The sequence below is a fragment of the Phoca vitulina genome, unplaced genomic scaffold, assembly GCF_004348235.1.
Source record: "Phoca vitulina isolate PV1807 unplaced genomic scaffold, GSC_HSeal_1.0 scaffold25, whole genome shotgun sequence".
In the NCBI taxonomy this organism is placed as follows: Eukaryota; Metazoa; Chordata; class Mammalia; order Carnivora; family Phocidae; genus Phoca; species Phoca vitulina.
In genome coordinates, this window is record NW_022589728.1 from 18,435,878 (window position 1) to 18,459,914 (window position 24,037).

The following is a 24,037-nucleotide window of genomic DNA, read 5'->3' on the forward strand; positions in this document are numbered from 1 at the left end:
AATCCAATCAAGAAATGGGCAGAAGACATGAACAGACATTTCTGCAAAGAAGACATCCAAATGGCCAACAGACACATGAAAAAGTGTTCAACATCACTCGGCATCAGGGAAATCCAAACCAAAACCTCAATGAGATACCACCTCACACCAGTCAGAATAGCTAAAATGAACACGTCAGGAAATGATAGATGTTGGCGGGGATGCAGAGAAAGGGGAACCCTCCTACACTGTTGGTGGGAATGCAAGCTGGTGCAGCCACTCTGGAAAACAGTATGGAGCTTCCTCAAAACGTTGAAAATAGAGCTACCCTATGACCCAGCAATTGCACTACTGGGTATTTACCCCAAAGGTAGAAATGTAGTGATCCGAAGGGCTACGTGCACCCCTATGTTTATAGCAGCAATGTCTACAATAGCCAAACTATGGAAAGAGCCAAGATGTCCATCGACAGATGAATGGATAAAGAAGATATGGTATATACACACACACACACACACACACACACACACACACACACACACAATGGAATATTATGCAGCCATCAAAAGGAATGAAATCTTGCCATTTGCAACGACGTGGATGGAACTAGAGGGTATTAGGCTCAGCGAAATAAGTCAATCAGAGAAAGACAAGTATCATATGATCTCACTGATATGAGGAATTCTTAATCTCAGGAAACAAACTGAGGGTTACTGGAGTGGTGGGGGGTGGGAGGGATGGGGTGGCTAGGTGATAGACATTGGGGAGGGTATATACAATGTGAGTGCTGTGAATTGTGTAAGACTGTTGAATCACAGACCTGTACCTCTGAAACACATAATACATTATATGTTAAAAAAAAGAACTTAGTAGGAAGGGTAAAATGAAGTGGGGGAAATCGGAGGGGGAGATGAATCATGAGAGACTATGGAGCCTGAGAAACAAACTGAGGGTTCTGGAGGGGAGGGGGTGGGGGGATGGGTTAGCCTGGTGATGGGTATTAAAGAGGGCACATATTGAATGGAGAACTGGCTGTTATACGCAAACAATGAATCATGGATCACTACATCAAAAACCAATGATGTAAAGTATGGTGATTAACATAACATAATAAAATAAAAAAAAACCCACTTAGTTCTACGTGTTATGAAAATGAAAACGAGATCTTTTGGTTTGATCTATTTTTCCCAAATTAGTAATATGTATTAAGATTTAGCATCAAGTTTATAATATTTGAACTTTTGCTCTATGAATGCAACTAATGTTTGTAAGTAAATATTGGGTTTTATAATATTAAAAATGGGTGTTAGTCTCTCATGCCCAGCTGGTAATAATGTGGGAAGCTGGTAGGGACTGTGGCCAGCTAGGACAAGTAGGTATTGCACGAAGGTATTCCAATTCAAAAGATGAAAAACTATTCTGTCTGCCAAAGAAAATATGTTCTGAAGGCTGATTGTTCTGCAATCCTTGATCTGATGTTTTTGGGCCTGAAATTTACTAAAAAATTAAATTATAAAAAGTTAAATGGTTTGGCTTTATTATGAAGTAATCTGTTACTTTAAAATTAAAAGATAAGCATTACAAAGTAATAAAACAAGGGGCACCTGGGATGCTCAGTCAGTTAAGTGTCTGACTCAATTTTGGCTCAGGTCGTGATCTCAGGATTGTGAGATCGAGCCCCACGTGGGGCTCTGTGCTCAGCAGGGCGTCTGCTTGAGATTCACTTCCTCTGCCCCTCCCCCTGCTTGCATGGGCTCTAAAATAAATAAATAAAAAATAAAGCAGGTATTATATAATGCCATCTATCTATATTTGAAATAACTTGTTGGTAGCTGTTTTTTTCTAATAAGTGGAATTTTCTTGATTATAGATTTATTTTTATTATTTTTTATTTTTAAATGGCCAGTATGGTTATGAGTAAGATTTTTGTGGTCAGCTTCTGTTCTTTCATAAACCTTCACATAAAAATCATTTTAGCTGTAACCAAAAATTGAAGTCTTTAAAAAATGGCAGATGTTAATTTAAAAACAGCATATACTAATTTAGTTTGCTGTATGTTTATGGTCTAATGGAAGTTTCATAAGCTTTCTTTTCTCCTAACTCAGTAAAGTATATGTCAGAGTTTTGGAATATGTCTTTAGCCAAGAATTTTATCCACTTACATATGTTTACCAGCTTATATAAAGCAAAAAAGAATGTATGTAACTATAGTAAGCAACATAGTTTTGCTCATGTTATCTGATGTTTGCCAAAAGAAGAATAAAAGATGAAGTAAAAAAAAACAACAACACTGAATTCCAATATTGGAACATTGGAAAACAGTAACAACAACACTTAATTCCATTTATTGGATATGAATATATCCAATAAAGATATATTTATATTTAGAATTTATTGTGATTTATGCAATGGTTGTCTACAGATGTGGATAATAATATTCTAAGGTTAGACTTTTTATATTTTGAAAGCAGTGCTTTTAAATGGGAAAGTGTAACTATCTTAAAAAGTTGGTTAGATCATGTCAGCTCTCAACTCAAAATTCTCCAGTGGTTTCTCATCCCATTCAAAGCAAAATCCAAAGTTCTTCCTAATGCTGGACCTGTAACACCTTGCCTTTGACTACTTCTCTGACTTCATCTTCTACCTCACTCAGCTCCAGCCATACAGCCCTCCTTACTCTTCCTTAAACACATCAAAGATGCTCCCAACTTGGAGCCTTTACACAATTTTTCCCTCTGTCTGCTCTTTCCCCAGACCTCCTTTGCTCTCAAGTCTCATATCAGATTGGTCTTCCCTATGCCACCTAAAAACACCGAACCCACCCGCACCCCGGCACTATTACTTTCTTGGTACTATATATTTCTCCATAGCATGTATAACAACCTGAGTTTGTTTTCTTTACTGAAGTTTTCCCAATAACCAGTTCAGTAAATAGTAATTGTTCCAATTTTAGTATATGTGCTGCCGAAGGGAGCACCAGTAAAGAATCTAGTTATGCATCTGATAACTTTTGAGATAACTATATAAAATGTATTTGGTATTTTTTTCTGACACTATAAAAGTCTTTTTTTCTTTCAACTTAAAAATAGTACCATCATTAGTATCAGTTGCTGCTGCAGTTTTAATTTTTGTGTCCTCCCCAAATTCATATGCTGAAATCCTAATGCCCAATGTAATGGTATTAGGAGGTGGGGTCTTTGGGAGGTAATTAGGTCACAGGGGTGGAGCCCTCACGAATGGGATTGGTGAGTTTAAAAAAGAGATCACAGAGAGCCCCCTAACACGTTCCGCTAGATGAGAACACAGTGAGAAGGTGTTATCTATGAACTAGGAAGCCTCACTAAACACCAAATCTGCTGGCACCATGATCTTGGACTTCCCAGCCTTTGGAACTGTGAGAAGTGAATGTTTGCATTTTATAAGACACATAAGTCTTTGGTGTTTTGTGATAGCAGCGCAAACAGACTAAGACAGTTATTTTTTCAGGCACCTAATAACTTCTCCTGGACCTCTAGGGTTCTGCAGTTCACTAGGATTGTGTGTGGTTTGGGAAATGCTGTTCTAGAAGATAATGTAAAGGCAAGGTGACTACCCATGCATCTCCTGTCATCATTCGGCATATCACAGCTTTTCAAACATTTAAAAAAATGGTAGATAAAAAGAATATCATTGTTTTTCTATTTATGTATGTAAAATAACATTAAAAGAGATTGTTTAAAAAATTTTTTTTTTTTTTTTAGAGATAGTGCATCTGTGTGAGTGAGGGAGGGGCAGAGGGAGAGGGAGAAAGAATCTTAAGCAGCCTCCTCACTCAGCACAGAGCATGTCACTGGGCTCCATCTCACCACCTGAGATCATGACTGGAGCCAAAACCAAAAGTGAGATGCTTAACCAGCTGAGCCACCCAGGTCTCCCTTAAATTTTTTTAAAAAAAGAGACTGTTTTAATAACAAAAGTTACTTTAAAAGGAGTTTGGATTAAAAATAAGCATATGGATTGAAAGGGAACTGGGAATCTGATAACAAGGAAAATATTTAACAACATTAGTGACCCACAAGGAGCATAATGCTATAATGCTTATGAGATGTTAAAAATAGTAGCAAGGACTCAAAAATTCAAGGCAGGTAGATATAAATGAAATTTATGAAAAAAAATAACATGACTTGCCACATGCAAATGATACGGCTGGAGGAAAATTATCTGAGAGACATAGTTTGTTTTTGGTGAACTCAGAAATTAAATAATGCTGAAAAGCAACTAGCATAGTAGAAAAATAATTAGTAGATAAAAGCTTTAAAAACCTTTCTCATATGCCCAAGGCAAGACTAGAGGCCTCCTAAAGATGGAGCAGCATGGGAGGGTTATCTGCTGAAACAGATGCAATAAAATTACTGGACTTAAAATCAGTACAAAAGAAAAATCAGTAGCTCAGTGTCCCAGGAGCTGAGGGAGTGATTCTGCCACCTCCACCATGCCTCACTTTAAAAATGTCAGTTTCATATGCTACTTACTTCAGTGACTTTTAAGAAAATAAGTTATTTGTAAAAGGTTTTTAAATGTTGTTTGTAACATCATCTTTAAAACTTCAACAAAGATATTTATTATGTTGGAATAGATGCTATAAATAAACAGATATTGTCTCTTACATGCAAATTCTTATATATTTATCCACAAGAATGATCAGAAATAAAACAAAAATATATCATTTTGTGTACACACACACTATCAGTACTAAACTTTATTTAATCTGTAGTTACAAAAAGCTCTTTTAAAAAAGCATTTGGGTGTGTCTTGCCTAAGGAGAGAGAAGGGTAAAATGGGGAGGTGGAATTTTGCATATAATCAGTATCTGGATTAGAGAAAAAAGGATTTAAGGGTAAGTTCACATATGATAAAATCTTTTTAGTGGTGAGTTAAGTGGAAAATATATGTTTAAATAACAATAACAAGAGATGAAAATAACAGCTTTTTGTGTTTTCTTTAAGTCTTAGAAGGACGTTTGGTTTAACGTTGTGATCCTCTATCCTAGAAAAAAGGAAGTTTGCAAAAACATGTTTAAGGTTGATGAGTTAAAGGAGCACTGAAAGGAATTGACAGTATATTCTTTAGCTAAGTAATACTAAGGAAATAGAAATAATAGCTTGCTAATACATTTATTAGGTACATTATTTTAAAAGACCAAAATAGTATGAATGGTAAATGACTATGACAAGGTGGGCTAGTACCAATAATGAAAACAAAGAACAAAAAAATTGAATTGAATGTCAGAAAAATCTTATGAAATAATAGAATTCTTGGCCAAGGTAGTAGATGTGAACTGGAAAATGAAATGTTTATGAGAGACTATGCTGGCCAGGGCTTCATGAAAGGGCACAGAATCCACTGTGGTTAGTTTAAGCAAAGGGGATTTTTTTTTTTAAATAAGTTGTTAGGGACACCTGGGTGGCTCAGTCATTAAGTGTCTGCCTTCGGCTCAGGTCATGATCCCAGGGTCCTGGGATCAAGCCCTGCTTCGGGCTCCCTGCTCAGCAGGAAGCCTGCTTCTCCCACTCCCCCTGCTTGTGTTCCCTCTCTTGCTGTGTCTCTATCAAATAAATATATAAAATCTTTTTAAAAAGTAAGTTGTTAAATGATTTTTAGAACCATCAGGAAAGAAACTCTAGCTTGAGCCAACTCGGATGACTTCAAGAGGCATGATACAGGTTATGAGGAGGGCTCCTCCCTTTTCTAAGATGAGGAAGCAGCACATTCAGGGAAGAGTCAAGATGGGGAGGCTGCCTCAGATAAACCACACACCTCCACAATGGTGCAAGACAGCATGGACAATAGAAGCCACAGAAAAATGACCTCTATCTTACTTTCCACATTCTAAGTCTCACATGAAGGCGCCAAAAAGGTAGAACCTAAAATACTCTGATCCCTAGCTATAAGTGAGTCTAGGAAATGCAGACTTTATCTTTTTGGACTCACCAGTGCAGGAAGGCTCTCGAAAGAGGTTGGAATGGATGGAGAGTGCCTATCTATGACATGCACTAAAGAATTCATTATAAGACAAACTTAGAAAACATCTACAGTAACACCAGAGAGCTGGATCAAAATGGTGGAGTAGGAAAAAGCTCACCTTCTCCCATGGAAACATGAAAACTACAACTACATATAGAACAATCCCTCTCTGAGAATGACCTGAGGCCTGGAAGAACATATTTTACACAATTAAGGGTATAAAGGAAAAGCAACATTGAGGTGGGTGGGAGGGGTGGAGATGCTGAGTAGTCAGGACCCACACCCCTGACTCAGCAGTCTGCAAATGGGAGGGATATCACAACTGTAGAGGCTCTCTCTGAGGAATGCGGGGGGGGGGGGGTCTGAGCCCCACATTAGGCTCCCAAGCCTGGAGGACCTGCATTTGGAAGATGAGCCCCAATAATGTCTAGCTTTGAAAACCAGTGAGCTCTATTTCCAGGAGAGCCAAAGGACAGTAGGAAATTGGGATTTTGAGGTCATGTGCACAATCTCACTCCAAGGCCCAGCATAGACGTGTCAGTTTGATAAAGCTCATGAGTTATATGTAAAGGAGATTCATTGCCTGTGTCCTGGAGGGGAAGAGATCTGTTGGGACTTTCTTCAGGGATGAAAGTGCTGGTGGGTACCATTTTTTTCCCCACTCCCCTCTACCTAGCTGTTCTGGTGCTGGTAGGTACTAACACTCTCCATCTACTGTACTGGCATCACTCACCCCACCCCAGTTTTCCCTTGCAGACTCACCCTGCCCAACCTGCCTGGTCAGTGGTCCCCTAAGAGGCTCCCTGCTGTGCCACACCCAGCAGGCAGGCTTTGCCAGTACTGGCACCCCTCCCAGACAGCCCCCACCATAGGGACAAGCCTCCCCCCCCACTAGAGCACCTGCAACAATTCTGATCATATCTTGCAGCTACATAGCCAGAGGCCTGCCCCACACACCAATGCACCTGCAGCTGTGGCAGCCTAGCCTCACAGCCAGCTGCACTGGAGGCCAACCATACATGCCAGTGCACCTTCAACCATTGCGACCAGGCCTCACAGGCAGCCATGCTGGGGGACAGCCCCACACACCAGCCAGTTCACACCAACTGCAGCCCAGCCACAACAGGAGGGTACATGCAGCCTATACAGGGGACACCCTTGAAGTACTTGGCTTAAGCGACTGGGGAGGGTTGCACAACTGGGCCCTATAGGACACCTTCTACCTAGAGCCACTCCTTCATGACTGGGAGATATAGCTGGATCTACCTAAAACATAAACAAAAACAGAGTTTGGCAAAATGGGGAGATAGAGGAATGTTTCAAACAATAGAACAAGATAAAACTGCAGAAAAAGAAAACCAAAATGGAGAAAAACAATCTACCAGATAAAGAGTTCAAAGTAATTGTTATAAAGATGCCCACCAAACTCAGGAGAAGAATGGATGAATACAATGAAAATTTCAACAAAGAGAAGACAAAAAACCAAAACCACCACCACCACCAACAACAAAAAACCACCCAACAAATCAGAACTGAAAAAAACAGTAACTAAAATGAAAAATATGCAAAGGGAATCAACAGCAGATTAGATGATGTAGAATGCATCAGCAATTTGAAAGACAGGGTAGTGGAAGTCATCCAATTGGAACAGCAAAAAGAAAAAAAAATTTAAAAATGATAGTTTAAGGGACCTATGGAACAACAGCAAGTATAATAACGTTTGTATTATAAGGATCCCAAAAGAAGAGAGAGAAAGACAGATAGAAAATCTATTTGAAGAAATAATAGCTGAAAACGTCATTAACATGGCAAAGAAAGTAGACATACAAATCTAGGAAGTACAGATGGTCCCAAATGAAATGAGCTCAAAGAGACCCACACCAAGACATATTATAATCAAAGTGTTAAATATTAAAGAATCATAAAAGCACCAAGAGAAAAACAACTAGTTATGTACAAGGAAAATCCCACAAGACTATAAGCTGATTTTTCAGCAGAAACTTGGCAGACCAAAAAGGAGTGACACAATATATTCAAAGTGCTGAAAGGAAAAAACTTACAACTGAGAATACTTTACCCAACAAGGTTATCACTCATAAGTGAAGGAGAAATATTTTCCCAGACAAGCAAAAATTAAAGGAGTTGATCACCATTAAAACCAGTGTTACAAGCAATGTTATAGGGACTTATTTAAATGGAAAAAAAAAAAAAAGCCATAACTAGAAATAAGAATGTTATGAAAGGAAAAATTTCCCTAGGAAAAGCAAATAGTAAAGGTAGTAGATCAATCACTTATAAAACTAGTATGGGAGTGCCTGGGTGGCTCAGTTGCTTAAGCATCTGACTCTTGATTACAGCTCAGGTCATGTTCTCAGGATCATGAGATCGAGCCCTGCATCGGGCTCTGTGCTGGACACAGAACCTGCTTAAGATTCTCACTGTCCCTGGTGCCTGGGTGGCTCAGTTGGTTAAGTGACTGCCTTTGGCTCAAGTCATGATCCCGGAGTCCTAGGATCTGAGTCCCACATTGGGCTCCCAGCTTAGCGGGGAGCCTGCTTCTCCCTCTGACCTTCTCCCCTCTCAGGCTCTTTCTCACACTCTCTCTCTCTCTCAAATGAATAAAATCTTAAAAAAAAAGGGATTCTCTCTGTCCCTCTCCCTCTGCCCTTCCCTGCTTCTTGCTTTCTCTCTTTCTCAAAAAGAAAAAAAAAATAAAGCTAGTATGAAGGTTAAAAGACAAAAGTAGTAAAATCAGTTATATCTATAATAATTAGTTAAGAGATACCAAAAAATGTAAAACATGATGTCATATACATAAAATGTGGAAGGGGGAGTAAAAGTTTTGTGCTTTTAGAATGTTTTTGAATTTAGGTGACCTACTACCAGACTACTATAGACTGAGGATGTTATATATGAATCTCATGCTAATCACAAGCCAAAAAACTATAACAGATACACAAAAAATAAACAGAAAGGAATCCAAGCATAACACTAAAGAAAGTCATCAAATCACAAGGAAAGAGAAGAAAAAAGAGAAACAGAGAAGAACTACAAAAACAACTAGAAACCAAGCAATAAAATGGTGGTAAGTACATATCTATCAATAATTACCTTAAATTTAAATGGACTAAATAGTCCAATCAAAGACATATAGTAACTGAATGGATAAACAAGACCCATTTCTGTGCTGCCTACAGAGACTCACTTCAGACCTAAAGAAATATAAACTGAAAGTGAAAGGGTGGAAAAAGATATTCCATGCAAAAGGAAGTGAAAATCTGGGGTAGCAATACTTATCAGACAAAATAGACTTTAAAACAAAGTCTGTAACAAAAGTCAAAGAAGGGCATTACATAATGATAAAAGGATTAATTCAACAAGAGGAGATAACACTTGTGAATATCTATGTACCCAACATTGGGGCACCCCCCAAAAAAACATAAAGCAAGTGTTAACAGAAATAGAGAAAATGACAGCAATACATAATAGTAGTGAACTTTAATGCCCTACTTACATCAGTGGATAGATCATCCAGGCAGAAAATCAATAAGCAAAATTGGTTTTACATGACACATTAAGCCAGATGGATATATGGTGATACACACACACACACACAAAACATCCTATCCAAAAACAGTGGCATACACATTATTCTCAAGTGCACATGGAACACTCCCCAGGATAGTTCATATAAGGCCACAAAATAGGTCAATTTAAGAAGACTAAAATCATAGCAAGCATCTTTTCTGATCACAATGGTGTGAAAGTAGAAATCAATTACAAGAGGAATACTAGAAAAAAACACAAAAATGTGGAGGCTAACCAACATGCTACTAAACAACTAATGGGTCAATAAAGGAATCACAGAGAAAATAAAAAATATCTGGAGACAAATGAAAATAGAAACACAATGTTCCAAAATCTATGGGATACAACAAAAGCAATTCTACTCCAACACATAGAACAATCTCAAATAATCTAAATTTACACCTATAAGAACTAAAAAAAGAAGAAGAAACAAAGTTCAAAGTTAGTAGAGTGGAAATAAATGAAACAGAATAAAAAAAAAAAAAACCAATGAAACTAAGAGCTAGTTTTTTGAAAAGATAAAATGGATAAACCTTTAGCCTGACTCATAAAAAAAAGAAAGAGGGCCCAAAGAAATAAAATTGAAAATGAAAGAGGAATCACAAAGGATCATAAGAGGCTACTAGAATAATTATAAACCAACAAATGGGACAATCTAGAAGAAAAGGATAAAAACATACAATTCCTAAAAACATATAACGTTCCAAGACTGAAGCAGGAAGAAATAGCAAATCTGAACAAACTGATTACTCGTAATGAAATTGAATCGGTAATCAAAACCCTCCCAACAAACAAAAGTCTAAGACCAGACAGCATCTACTAGATGAATTCTACCAAATTTTAAAGAAGAGTTAACACCTATTCTCAAACTATTCCACAAAACTGAAGAGGGAGGGATGCTTCCACACTCATTCTATGAGGCTGGCATTACCCTGATACCAAAATCAGACAAATACATGACAAAAGAGAAAATTATAGGCCAATATCCCTGATGAACATGGATGCGAAAGTTCTCAACAAAATATTAGCAAGCCAGATTCAACAATTCATTAAAAGGATCATATACCATGTTCAGGTGGGATTTATTTCAGGGATGCAAGGATGGTTCAATATCCACAAATCAATTAACATGATATACCACATTAACAAAATGAAGAATAAAAATCATGGTTATCTCAATAGATGCAGAAAACCCATTTGATAAAATTAAACATTGATTAATGATAAAGAAACTCTCAACAAAGTGGGTACAGGGACAACGTAACTCAACACAATAAAATTAATACATGATAAACCCAGAGCTAACATCATATTTAATGGCAAAAAATTAAAAGCTTTACCTCTAAGGTCAGGAACAAGACAAGGATGCCCACTCTCACCACTTTTATTTAATATAATAGTGGAAATTCTAGCTACAGCAATCTGACAAGTAAAAGGAAGATAAATCATCCAAATTGGAAAAGAAGAAGTAAAAGTCACTATATTTGCAGATTCCATAATACTATGTTTAGAAAACCCTAAAATTCTTCTCCAAAAAATGATTAGAACAAATGAATTCAGTAAAGTTGTAGTATAAAAAATTTACATAAATATGGCATTTCTATACGTTAATAATGAACAATTAGAAAGAGAAATTAAGAAATGATCCCATTTACAATTGCATCAAAAAGAATAAAATACCTAGGAATAAATTTAATCAAGGAAGTAAAAGAACTCTATTCTGAAAACTATAAAGACACTAATGAAAGATATTGAAGACAACACAAATAAGTGGAAAGATAATCCATGCTCATGGACTGAAAGAATTGACACTGGTAAAATGTCCATTCCTTTCAAGGCAATGTACAGATTCGATGGAATCCCTACCAAAATTCAAAGGACGATTTTTTGCAGAACGAGAACAAATAATTTTAAAATTTGTATGGAACCATAAAAGACCCTGGATAGCCAAAGGAATCTTGAGAATGAAGAACAAAGCTGAAAGTGTCATGCTCCCTGATTTCAAGCTATACTACAAAGCTATAGTAATCAAAACAGTATGGTACTGGCACAAAAATAGATACATAGATCAAAAGAACAGAATGGAGAGTTCAGAAAAAAACCCATGCTTATATGTTCAATTAATCTTTGACAGAGGAGGCCAAAATGTACAATGGGGGAAAAATAGTTTCTCCAATAAATCCTGTTGGGAAAACTGGACAAGATGTGAAAGAATAAAATTGGACCACTGTCTTACACATATATAAACATAAACTCAAAATGGATTAAAGAGTGCAGCATTGGTGGGATAGTAGTGAGCATAGCTGCCTTCCAAAAGAGATTAAAGACTTAAATGTAAGACTGGAAACCACAAGACTCCTAAAAGAAAACATAAATAGTAAGGTCTTTGATATTGGTCTTAGCAATATTTTTTGGATTTGTCTCTGTAGGCAAGGGTAACAAAAGCAAAAATTAGCAAATGGGACTATAGCAAGCTAAAATTCTTTTGCACAGTGAAGGAAGCCATAAACAGAATGAAAAGGCAACCTACTGAATGGGAGAAGATACCTGTAGATATATCTGATAAGAAGTTAATATCCAAAATGTACAAAGAACTCATATAACTTAATACCAAAAAAAAAAAAAAAATCTGATTGAAAAATGGACGGAGGACCTGAATAGACATTTCTCTGAAGAAGAAATAGAGATGGACAACAGACACATGAAAAGATACTCAACATCACTCATAATCAGGGAAATGCAAATCAAAACCACAATGAGATATCACCTTATACTAGTCAGAATGGCTATTGTCAAAAAGACAGGAAATAGCAAGTGTTGGCCAGAATGTAGAGAAAAAAAATAGAAACCTGGTGCCCTGCTGGTGGGAATGTAAATTGGTATAGCCAAAATGGAAAACAGTATGAGAGTCCTCAAAAAATTAATGATTTGAGTAATTGAGTAATAACCATATTATGCAGCAATTCTGATTCTGGGAATTTATCTGAAGAAAATGAAAACACTAATTTGAAAAGATATACGTGCCCTTATTTTCACTGCAGCGTTATTTATAGTAAGTAAGATACAGAAGTAATCTAAGTGTCCATTGATAGATGAATGGATAAAGAAGATGTGGTATATATATACAATGGACTATTACTTAACCATAAACAAGAATGAAATCTTGCCATTTGTGAGAAAATGGATGGAGCTATAGAGTATTATGCTAAATGAAATAAGTTAGAGAAAGACAAATACTGTGTGATTTCACTTCCATTTGGAATCTAGAAAACAAAACAAATGAACAAACAAAACAAAGCAGAAATAGATTCATATTTGCAATCTGGTGGTTGGCAGAGTGGTTGGGAGTGGGGGTTGGGGGGAAATGGGTGAAATAGGTGAAGGGGATTAAAAGGTACCAACTTCCAGTTATAAAATAAGTAAGTCACAGGGTTGTCATGTACAGCATAGGGAAGATAGTCAATAATGCTGTAACAACCTTGTATGGTGACAGAGGGTGGCTAGACTTACGGTGATCACGTTGTAATGTACATAAATGTTGAATCACTATGTTGTACACATGAAACTAATATGTTATACATAACTACACTTAAAAAAAAAAAAAAAGTTCACCAAAGTGGTGGCATTTGAAAGGAAACGTAAAGACAAAACAAAAAATCCAACAAAACCAGAAAATTCCATAAGAACCAGTTCTTCCCAAGTTTCAGCATTCATTGTCAGCTCTCCCCAAAATATCAAAAGAACTGCTACAGAAAGATTTAAAAGACAACACTTGGGAAAAGAAGAAGCAATATCTTAAAGCTACATATTTTATTTTGAAACTTTCATTTTGAAACTGTGATAGTAATGCTCTTGTGGTATTATTACTTGTAGGAGTCAGCAAATAAGAAAGAAAATTGCCTGGCTGTGGTCAGTTTTTATGAGCAGGTACAGGTAGGATTGTTGTAGACAATCAGAGTAATGATAGAAGGTCTTAAAAACCATCATCAAGTATTAAACCACTCTCTTGGATTTCTGTATTAGACCAAACTTGTTTGTTATATATTATCATTTTATATAGTGTTGGATTTGGTTTGCTAATAATTTTTAAAAATAATTTATACATTTATATTCACAAGAGAGAATTTGCAGATAATTTTCTTGCTCATGCTGTCCTCACTTGGTTTTGCAATCAAGGCCTATTTAGCTCCATAAAATGATTTGGGAAATATTCACTTTTTCTGGGTTCTGAAGGAGTTCATATAAGTTTAAAATGATCTTTTGGGCACCTGGGTAACTCAGTCGGTTAAGCATCTGACTTTGGCTCAGGTCATGATCTCAGGGTCCTGGGATTGAGCCCTAAGTCAGGCTCCGCGCTCAGTGGGAGGTCTGCTTCTCCCTCTCCCGCTCCCTCTCCTTCTCCCCTTGCTTGTGCTCCCTCTGTTTCTCTCTCAAATAAATAAATAGAATCTTTAAAAATAAAAAAAACACCATCATCAAGAATTGAGGCCTAAACTAATTCCAATTGTGTTAATGTCTAAAATGATACTTGGGTTTTCTGGCAATATAATGGAATTGTACCAGACACTGTGATAAAATCTCCTGTTATAAACCTCTCTGAATGTTCAGTAAAGCAATTTAAATACACATAAGAATTCTCAAAAATGTTCCCAAGGGAACAAACATGAAGAGGGGGTTGGAATAAGAATAGCTGAAGCAAAAGCTGTAGCCATTCTTGGGGTGGCTCAGTCTTGTTTCAATGGCTGCATGTGGTGGAGGCAGCGGATCAGGATTTGGATCCTTAATATGCAGGAAGGGGGAGTAAGACCCAGGCATATACGTGGGACCCTCAAAGGGTGATACTTTCAATGAAAGCTACAAAAAAAATCTGCCTCTATGGGAAGATACGAAGTTCTGGCTGGAAGGAAAATGTCTCGGTGGAGAATTCATAGTCATATACCTGATAACACATGTAAATTCAAACTGCCTGCATGGTATGAAGTGGCCCAATTTCAAAAATAGTACCTGGAGGGGCTCCTGGGTGACTCAGTCAGTTAAGCGACCAACTCTTGATTTTGGCTCAGGTCATGATCTCAGGGTTGTGAGATTGAGCCCTACCTTGGGCTCTGCGCTGGACATGGAGCCGGCTTAAGATTTTTTCTCTCTCCTTCTGCCCCTCCTGGCTCACACACTCTCACTTTCTAAAAACAAACAAACAACCCCCCCCCCCACCCCAGATAGCACCCGGAAACCTTCCTCCCCTCTCTTACCGTACATTCCCAATCTCCCTGTTGTCTATGTTTCATAATTTTGAATAAAACACTCCCAGTCTTATTATTATTTTGATACCTAAACTACTCCTTTGCAACCACACATTAACTTTTTAACAAAGTGGAGTGACCATTCATTGCAAGCTGATCCCTAAAAGGTCAGATATAATGGCTTGAAACAGGGTCGTTGGAATCAGTCAGACTTGGCTTCTCACTGTGGCTCAATTTGTGTGTAATCTGAAGCAAGTTTCCTAATTTCTTGGAATTTTAATTTCTTTATCAGTTACATAGGGATAATAATAGCATCTACCAATGAAAGAATAATCTTGAGCACTTAGCACATGCTTGACACATAGTGAATCCTTAATAAATGTTAGGTATAATAAATAGAAATTATAATAATTATATAATAAATACATAAACACCACCAGTGAGCAAACTCCATTTGATCTAAATTTCTAGGATTCTTTACCCTTTAATTTCTTTATAAAAAGCATAACTAAGCATGATAATTAACTCATTGATTGTTTAATTTTTTAATTTCTCTACCAACTTCCATGGAAGATTTCAGGTGACTAATACATCTTTTTACACTAACTTGGTTTTAAATATAAAAGGAGAAGTCAACAGATTTTCCCTTTATATTTCTTCAGAATCCCAAATAATTCCTTGGGAGTTAGATAAGGACTCATTAAATCATTCAGGACTTTCTGATACAATTTATAGCACCTTGCATTTTAGCAGGTGTTCAATGTATTTGTTTTGATTTAAAATTGGATTAATATATGTTAGAATCAATACATGGTGGGCATCTTAAGGGTCCAGTTTGACCATCCTGTTGATGTTTAATCCCATCTATGCATCATTCTTAGCCAAATGTTATCCAATACTTGTCTTATAAGGCAGTGCATTCCTGTTATTGGTTCCATACCCCTGAAAATTTGATGTGAATTAGTTCTTGCCCTGAGCTTACTTGGAGGCTAGACTCAACACTTCCTCACATCCCCAAAGAGCAGATCCAATTCCACAAAGCCTTAATAAGTGAAATAGATTGTACTGAATATTACCAATGCTGGTTATGGAATACTGAAGAGAATTTGCATACTTCACAGGAAAATTTAATTAAAATTCTCTTTAGACATCTTTGACTTCCAAGAAGTCCCTTTCTAGATATTCCAGCAGTGTTATTTCTCCCTGTTTTCCCTCTCCTTGCCCCACATTTAGTCTCTGAAATTTTCTATATTTTTTATAGCTATTCAGTTCAGGTTCAAAGTAAAAGCCTTTCAGCTGGAAGAAATCCTCTTAAAAAGCAGGCCAGTGACCATCCATTGCTCTTTCACAGGCATTGGCCACAAACAACCAGTACATAGTAGTTTCCTTTTCATTTCAGGTGATCTATTGAAACATTTGCCCAATCAAAACAGGTCCCCTTTTTTTTGATAGGGTGAGGGGGTGTAAGTGGGAGAAGGGGATCTGTAGAGAGAGGCATTTGTGATTACACTGATAAAAAGTGGTTTTCTCCCCACTATATACCTAATTTATAATATTAGGTAATTGAGTGTTCTAAAAAAGAAGAGTTACATTTCATTAAATGCCTAAATTGCTCTTAAATGGTAATAAAATTCACTTTTTTGAAGTGTACAATTGGATGAATTTTAGTATATTCACAATCATCACTACAATCTAATTCCAAAAACATTATGATCATGCCAAAGAGAAAACCCTTTCTCAGTAGCATTTTTTCCCCCTCTCTCCCTAGCCCTTGGCAACCACCGATCTACTCTCTGTCTCTATGGATTTGCCTATTTGGACATTTCATATAAATATTATGACTGGCTTATTTCACTTAGCATAATGTTTTCATCTATGTTGCATCTATATAGTATCAGTATGTATTATTTTTATGGCTAAATAGTATTCCATTATTTGGATATACCATATTCATCTATTCCTTGGTTGATAGACATTTGAGCTATTTCCAGTTTTTGGCTATTATAAATAATGCTGCTATAAACATTTATGTGTATGCATTATATGGACAAATGTTTTCATTTCTCTTAGATATATATGTAGGAGTGGAATTGCTGGTCATATGGTAAATTCTGAGTGACCATTAAACAGTTACCCAAAGTGGCCACATCATTTAACATGCCCACCAGCAAGTATGAGAATTCCAACTTTTCCACACCCTCACCAACACTTGTTATTGTCTGTCTTTTTTATTATAGCCATCTTAGTGGGTGTGACGTGGTATCTTGAAGTGCATTTCCCTGATGGCTAATGATGTCAAGCATTTTTTTATGTGCTTATTCCCATTTGTATATCTTCTTTAAAGAAGTGTCTGAATCATATGTCCATTTTAAATTGAGTTATTTATTGTTGAGTTGTAAGAGTTATTTTAATATTCTAAATAAAAGCCTCTTATTAGATATATCATTTGCAAATACATTCTCCCATTCTGTAGGTTGTCCTAGTAATAATTTATTTTTAGGCAACACTTGAGTTATTTAGGGATTAAAGCTTAAATATGGATATCATCTAAACTCTTTGCCTCTCTCCTGGATTTATTTCAATTTGGAAGAAGCAGTGCTCATGGCATTCTCCAAAAAGAGTACACAGAAGGGGAAAAAAAAAAACAACCCACAGTGCCTAGCAGAGAGTATGTGCTCAATTAACTTTGGTGAATTAATGAGTAAAATTTGTATATTTATTCTTGTTTCCCACTACTACTTTGACTTGTTGACTCTTTCTGCTGGATCCACTTTTAGAGCGATGATATTCATTTCATGGCCTGAAGGCCCCCAGGGGGAGCTATGAAGTATGCTCTGTCTACTCCACATTAAATGCACTGAAGTGTAACACTGTTATATGGGAATCCACGGATTTTTCATGGTAAAAAGCAGTTTCATGTTCTACTCTTTAAGTTTGAGACTCACTTAAGAGAAAGAAATAGCTGTTTGTCAGTTCAATGTTGACTCTATAGTGTTTTCAATGGTCCTGGCCATTCCTGGGCATTTCTATGTCATTTATACTATGGTTGTTTATTTGGAGGTTCACTTAGGGACTACACTTATTTCTGGGCCCTTGACCTAAGAGTGGTTCCCTCAGTGAGGTTCACTGTCCTGTGGACCAAGCAAATAGCTGTGGGGAGACGATGTTGTAGGGGAGGAAGGCCACATCTGCCTACCTGTCAGATCAGCTGCATCCCCTTGGGACACCTTGTGGGGAGAGATGATCTCAGCCAGGCTGCCTGCATTTCCACATACTTAAAACAGTCTATCAAGGTCATTTTGCAACTGACATTTGACATAATCCCCTCGTATCTTGAATTTGGACTCACGGGAAGAATCAGAATGATTCCAAAATGCGAAGAATCAAAGGAGTTCTAGTTAGGACTGCAGATGACACTAAGAAATCAATGAAGGCCTATGTAAGAAGGAAACAAGCTGGGTAAAGGAAAAAGAACAATGGAAAGCAAGACACTTATTTGTAACTGGATATAAATAAGAGTCTAACTTTACACAGAGCTGGCTGGCCTGCTAGTGTTATTGAGCTTAGTAACCCATTCAGTGTGCTCACTTAGATGACTGTGGGCATCATTTGTATGACATACATATGGATGCAGATACCCGCCAACTAGTGAAATAGGACACACAGTTTTTAGCATGCAAAATGGTCGCATCAGAAAGGGAAACAGAATTTAAAAAAGAATTAGTGGTCTTAGGGAGTTAATGTGAACCAGCTTTTTGTCTCAGTCCAGGTTGAAGGAAAAAAAATTTTTTTTAGATTAATTTATTTATTTTAGAGAGAGAGGGTGTGTGGGAGGAGGGGCAGAGGGCTAGGGAGAGGCGATCTTGGGCAGACTCCCTGCTGACTGCGGAGCCCTATGCAGGGCTCAATCTCATGACCCTGAGATCATGACCTGAGCTGAAATCAAGAGTCAGATGCTTAACCGACTGGGCCACCCAGGTGCCCTGAAGAAAAAATTTTAAAATATAAACAGCCATCACTAATAGCACTTTATAGTATTTATGTGATGCTTTTCTTCTCTCATAAATGCAACACTTTTAAGCTTACCTTACGGCTTATCATCACAACACTCTCCTGAAGGAAAGAAGTACTTTAACAGTGGACCTGAGGCTCAGAGATCAATGGACTGTTCTGCAGCTTGGGGGAGAAGGGATAGATCACTGATATTTAGATCTCTGTTTGGAACTAGGACTGAATTAGCCATTAAACATATGTAAATTCCTTTAATTCCCATAAGAACGCTATGAGGTAGGTGTTATTGTTATAAATTGATAGGTAAAAAAAAAAAATCACCCAAGTCATTGAGCTGATAATGGTAGAATCAAACCTTATCTGTCATATTCTAGAGCCATATTCTTATTTGCTAATTCTAATTGATTAAGGGAGGTTGCCTGGAGAGGATATACGGAAGGAGTCTAAGCCCATGCCCAGTTGCTCTGTCTGATGTGGGTAGGATGGGAAGAGTGGCATCTAATGCAGAACCCGAAGCATCACATGATGAGTGATTTGGGAATAGGCCTCATTTCTCAGGGACTAACAGAAGACTTTCTGTTCCACAATGGTCTATACTTCGAGAGAGCTAAGGAAGGACTCTGTGAAAGGGGAGCTCCTTACGACTGCCTTTTGATAATACTTTTCCTACCCTCCCTCCTATTGCCAAGTATGATACTAGTGAAGGAAACCAGAATATGTCACCCCAAAATATGCCTATTTGACGCGAAAATTATTTTGAGCTGAAGGCAATTAAGCAGCAGCAAATGCAGGAAAAGCTCCCTCTGCCTCCCCCTTTTCTGCCTAAAGAGAAGATATAAATTCTCCTTTTACTGGAGACAGACTTTATCATCCTAGAGACAGCACCACAGAAAGCTGCAAACAAACCCTACTCCCTTAGTTGTCTCCCATATATTTACCTTCCCACGGCGTGCTGCCCAAAGCGACTTTCCTTTGTCCTGTCATTTCTCTACAAATTTACTGAAGATGCTACATAAGCCAAGTTCTAAGTTGCCACCCCGAGTTACTTTTCATGAGGTTTCTCCCATGTGACACATGCCGCACATGTTAATAAACTGTTTTTCTCTTGCTAATCTGCCTTTTTGTTTAAGAGCTTTAGCTAAAAATCCCAAGGTGGGTAGAAGCGAAGTTTTTCCTCCTCTATACTAGCTCTGGCTAATTTTCTCCTTCCGGCCCCTCTTCCCCTCTCTAATACCTACCTGCTTCTTTATTTTGAAAGAGTTTCCTTCATTAAAATGACATCCTCTCTTCACTTGAAAGGTATAAATGAAGGATGGAATGTAGCAGAAACACATTTGCCACGTGAGTGGCCAATCATTTTATGATACCTAGGATAGGTAGATTCTGGACAAGGATTTGGTAGTTTTGATTGTCATAGACAGATGAAAGCAGGATCAGAGTTACTCTCACTTTCTCAATGAAAGGATTAAAATATTTAAGCAGATTTATACCACAAACCACAGTTTTGTTTTAGTTTCTGAATGTCAAATATTCCTCAGTTTTCTGCTTTTACATCTGTGTTTAAATTTTCAATTTTCAGGATTGGGTTGACAGATTTAAATCTTTGATATTTGCATATTAAAAATCCCTTTCATTTTCTTTTGCAAATTATAGCTACAAGGTATATATCTGTATTTTTCTCTATTAGGTTTTCACCTACGTTAAAACATCAGTTTTATATTGGAGTCCTACTGGGCTCATCATTTTTGAGAGTGAAAGCTGTGGAAACCTCTGGATCTAAATTCCAGTTAGTTTCCAACTTACCACACCATTTCACTTTCCAGTTACGATTGGCATCAACTCCACGGCAGCGAAACCTTGAGCTCCTTGACCTTGTTTTTCTCCAAAATCGATCCTAGATGTAATTAAGAAAATAGGTGTAGAAAAAATACTCAAAAGGTTATCCACATGCATTTTAGTAGCACAATTGGTGAATGAATCACAGCACTGTGGGAGAGTTCTGGGAACAGACAAATCCAGGGAGTAGAAAGAGGATTGGATAAGCAGCAGGTTCATGCTCCAATTTCTGCCACACACTTGCTATCTCTTAGCTTCTCTTGGCCTCATTTCTTCTCGGGCGAAATTGAGTAAGCTAGGCTAGACTAGTGACTTTTCACAATTTCTTTGGAAGCAGACATCTTGACTTATATGGAATCTCATGCAAAGCCAAACATATAAACAAAAGTTTGCTGCTATGATGGCACAGGGAGTGGAGGTCTCTTTTGTAGTTCTGGAATCACTAGGCTGTCTGCCCACCAGGTTTCCTTCCTGTTCTATGGCTGTTTTCTATTTATTTAGTCTCTCTTTTCAGTTGGATAGCAAAGTGACTTACACTGGTCCAGCTAAAATGGTATCCATCAACGTTAAACACAGGCATGATATAGAAATACAGATGATTCAACATTTTTCTCATGGTTGGGTCACTCTTATATGTTAGAAGAGCCTAAAAGACAAAGGTGACATTTTTCTTACAAACTGATCCCAAATACAGGCTTAGAAAAAATATATGAAAATCCTTTCCATCCATGGGAAATACCAAATATATTGTGTTGAAGAGTAACAAGCTAATATGAACTATACTCTTTGACATCATATATTCTTTTTCAAAATAAAAAATTTTTAAATTATTTTTTAAAAATATTTTTTATTTTTTAAGATTTTATTTATTTGACAGAAAGAGACACAGCAAGAGAGGGAACACAAGCAGGGGGAGTGGGAGAGGGAGAAGCAGGCCTCCCGCAGAGCAGGGAGCCCCATGCGGGGCTCAATCCCAGGACCCTGGGATCATGACCTGAGCCGAAGGCAGGCGCTCAATGACTGAGCCATCCAGGCGCCCCTTTAAATTATTTTTTAAACGTTTTTATTTAAATTCCAGTTAGTTAATATACAGTGTAATACTAGGGATTCAACACTTCCATACAATACCTGGTGCTCATCATAGCAAGTGTATTCCTTAATCCCCATCACCTATTTAACCCACCCTCCACATCATATATTCTTTCTTGAGATTTTTATCTCGAACTTTTTTTTAAAAAGATTACATTCAATTTTATTTATTTATTTATTTTTAAAGATTTTATTTATTTATTTGACAGAGAGAGACGCAGCGAGAGAAGGAACACAAGCAGGGCGAGTGGGAGAGGGAGAAGCAGGCTTCCCACCCAGCAGGGAGCCCAATGTGGGGCTTGATCCCAGGACCCTGGGCCCATGACCTGAGACGAAGGCAGATGCTTAATGACTGAGCCACCCAGGTGCCCCTAAAGATTACTTCGATTTTAGACAAAATAATTACCCAAATATTTTGGTATCCTTACATGATATATCATAATACAAGCTAGTTATACATGTCACTTAATTGTTTATGTCTAACTGGTACCAGACTCAAGTCTTGGAACTTACTGCATTGACACTGTTCTTTCCTGATTTTTCTATTAAAAGTTTAATAAAGATTATAACATCTCTATCACTTTTATCGTGGCTGGCTTCAAAATCTTGCTCTCGTGCTTGGGTTTTACTTATATTCTGTCTGACCCCAAGCCTAAAGATTTCTGCACTACACGTTTGGCCTCAAACAGAAAAGCATTGAATGTGCTAAGAATACAGACATTTTGAAATATGATTCCTATGGAATGGACTTTTAAAACAATTCTTTTTGATGCCTATTTGTCCACATATAAGTTATCTTAGCAAAACAGGAACTTGAAAATGACTGCCTCTGGGGAGGGGACTCATGGGACAATGTATGGGAAAGAGAATTACATTTAATATTATATCCATTTGGATTGTTTGAATTTTTACTATATTAAAAACACAATTCAAAATAAAAGAATTCTTAAAGTATGTATATACTGCTTTGGAAAATTTAATACTTAAAACTTCAATCTTCTTTTACATATTGTTAAGTAGGATTTCTGAACCCATCATAAACAGCATTGGCATTTACATGATGATAATGCTGTTCATAGAGAGCAATCCAATAGTATATTAGAAACTATCATATGAGAAATAATGACGAAAATATAGGGATATGCTCAAGAACATAAGAGTTAAATACCACTTTATTGAATCTAATTTCAATATCTAGGAGATTAACACAAGTTAATAAATGTTAATACAATTCTCTCTTACTTTAAGGCTCAATAATGATTTTTTGGCCACATAGCTTCTGTAGAATTTTCATACTGCTTGAATTTCTATGAGCTGTCTAATGCCTCAAATGAGAGGAAAATTCCTGGTATATGATTGTACATATCCTAGAGTTCTGATTTCCTCTAATTAACGGAGGTTCCCCAATGCCTGGAGGAAGTCTCCTGCTGGAGATGGCAAAGACAGAGCTATATGGTTAGCTACATTTCTTCTATAAAGTTAGGCAGCTGTGGGTTCCTGTGCCATGCTAGTGAGGGAGAGAGAAGAGATGGAAGGAAAGAGAGCTGGGGCAACAGGGCAAGAAAGAAAGGGTAGGGAAAAGTCATGGTAATTTCTCTCCCTCCCTGCCTAGCACTGGGGACCATAGCTCATTTATCTCAGTCCAAACTTGGGAAGTCTCACCTTTTCCAAGCATGGATCATGTTAGCACCTAACCACCAGACTATGCTAGAGACTTCCAGGGAACTTTCTCATCTTATCCTGCCTTCTCCTCCTCCATGCAAGTGACCACCATGCTTTTGTATTTAAAACAATATTACTAACTTCCTTTTAAAAATCACAATATATTTGAAGCAAATAGAAAAAGAGCAGAGAATATTACATCTATGTGCCCACCAACTACACCTTGCCATATTTATTAAATCTTTTAAAAAGAAATTGAGACATTATAGATAAAACCAAAGCTCCCTTTTTTATTATACTCTGATCCCATTTTCCTCTCCTCTACCAAGGTAATCACTGTCCTAACTTTTGCATTATCAATCCCATGCATGATTTTATGTTTTGCTATTATAAATGGACTCAGGAGCGATACATAATATTGTGTATGCTTTGAAATTTCATGCAAATGAGATCAGGATGTGTCAATCCAGTCTGCTCTTCTCCCCAAATTTTTGACACTTAAGTTGATTTATTAATTTTAACAGCACAATTAAATGGTATTCCATTTTAGTTAAATTCACAATACATTGATTCCTTATTTTGTTGATGGAGAGTTAGGTTGCTTTCACTGTTACAATATTGCAATGAAC

General features: G+C 37.2%; 1 protein-coding gene across 1 annotated transcript in view; it reads right to left on the reverse strand.

The window, feature by feature from the left end:
• CPA6 (carboxypeptidase A6) overlaps positions 1-24,037 on the reverse strand; it is a 524,483-nt gene that overhangs the window by 37,783 nt on the left and 462,663 nt on the right. Inside the window, exons 12-13 of the mRNA XM_032421607.1 lie at positions 21,193-21,303; positions 20,625-20,715 (exon numbers count right to left, since the gene is read on the reverse strand). Coding sequence (XP_032277498.1) covers positions 20,625-20,715; positions 21,193-21,303 — 202 coding nt within the window. The remainder of the gene's footprint in view (positions 1-20,624; positions 20,716-21,192; positions 21,304-24,037) is intronic.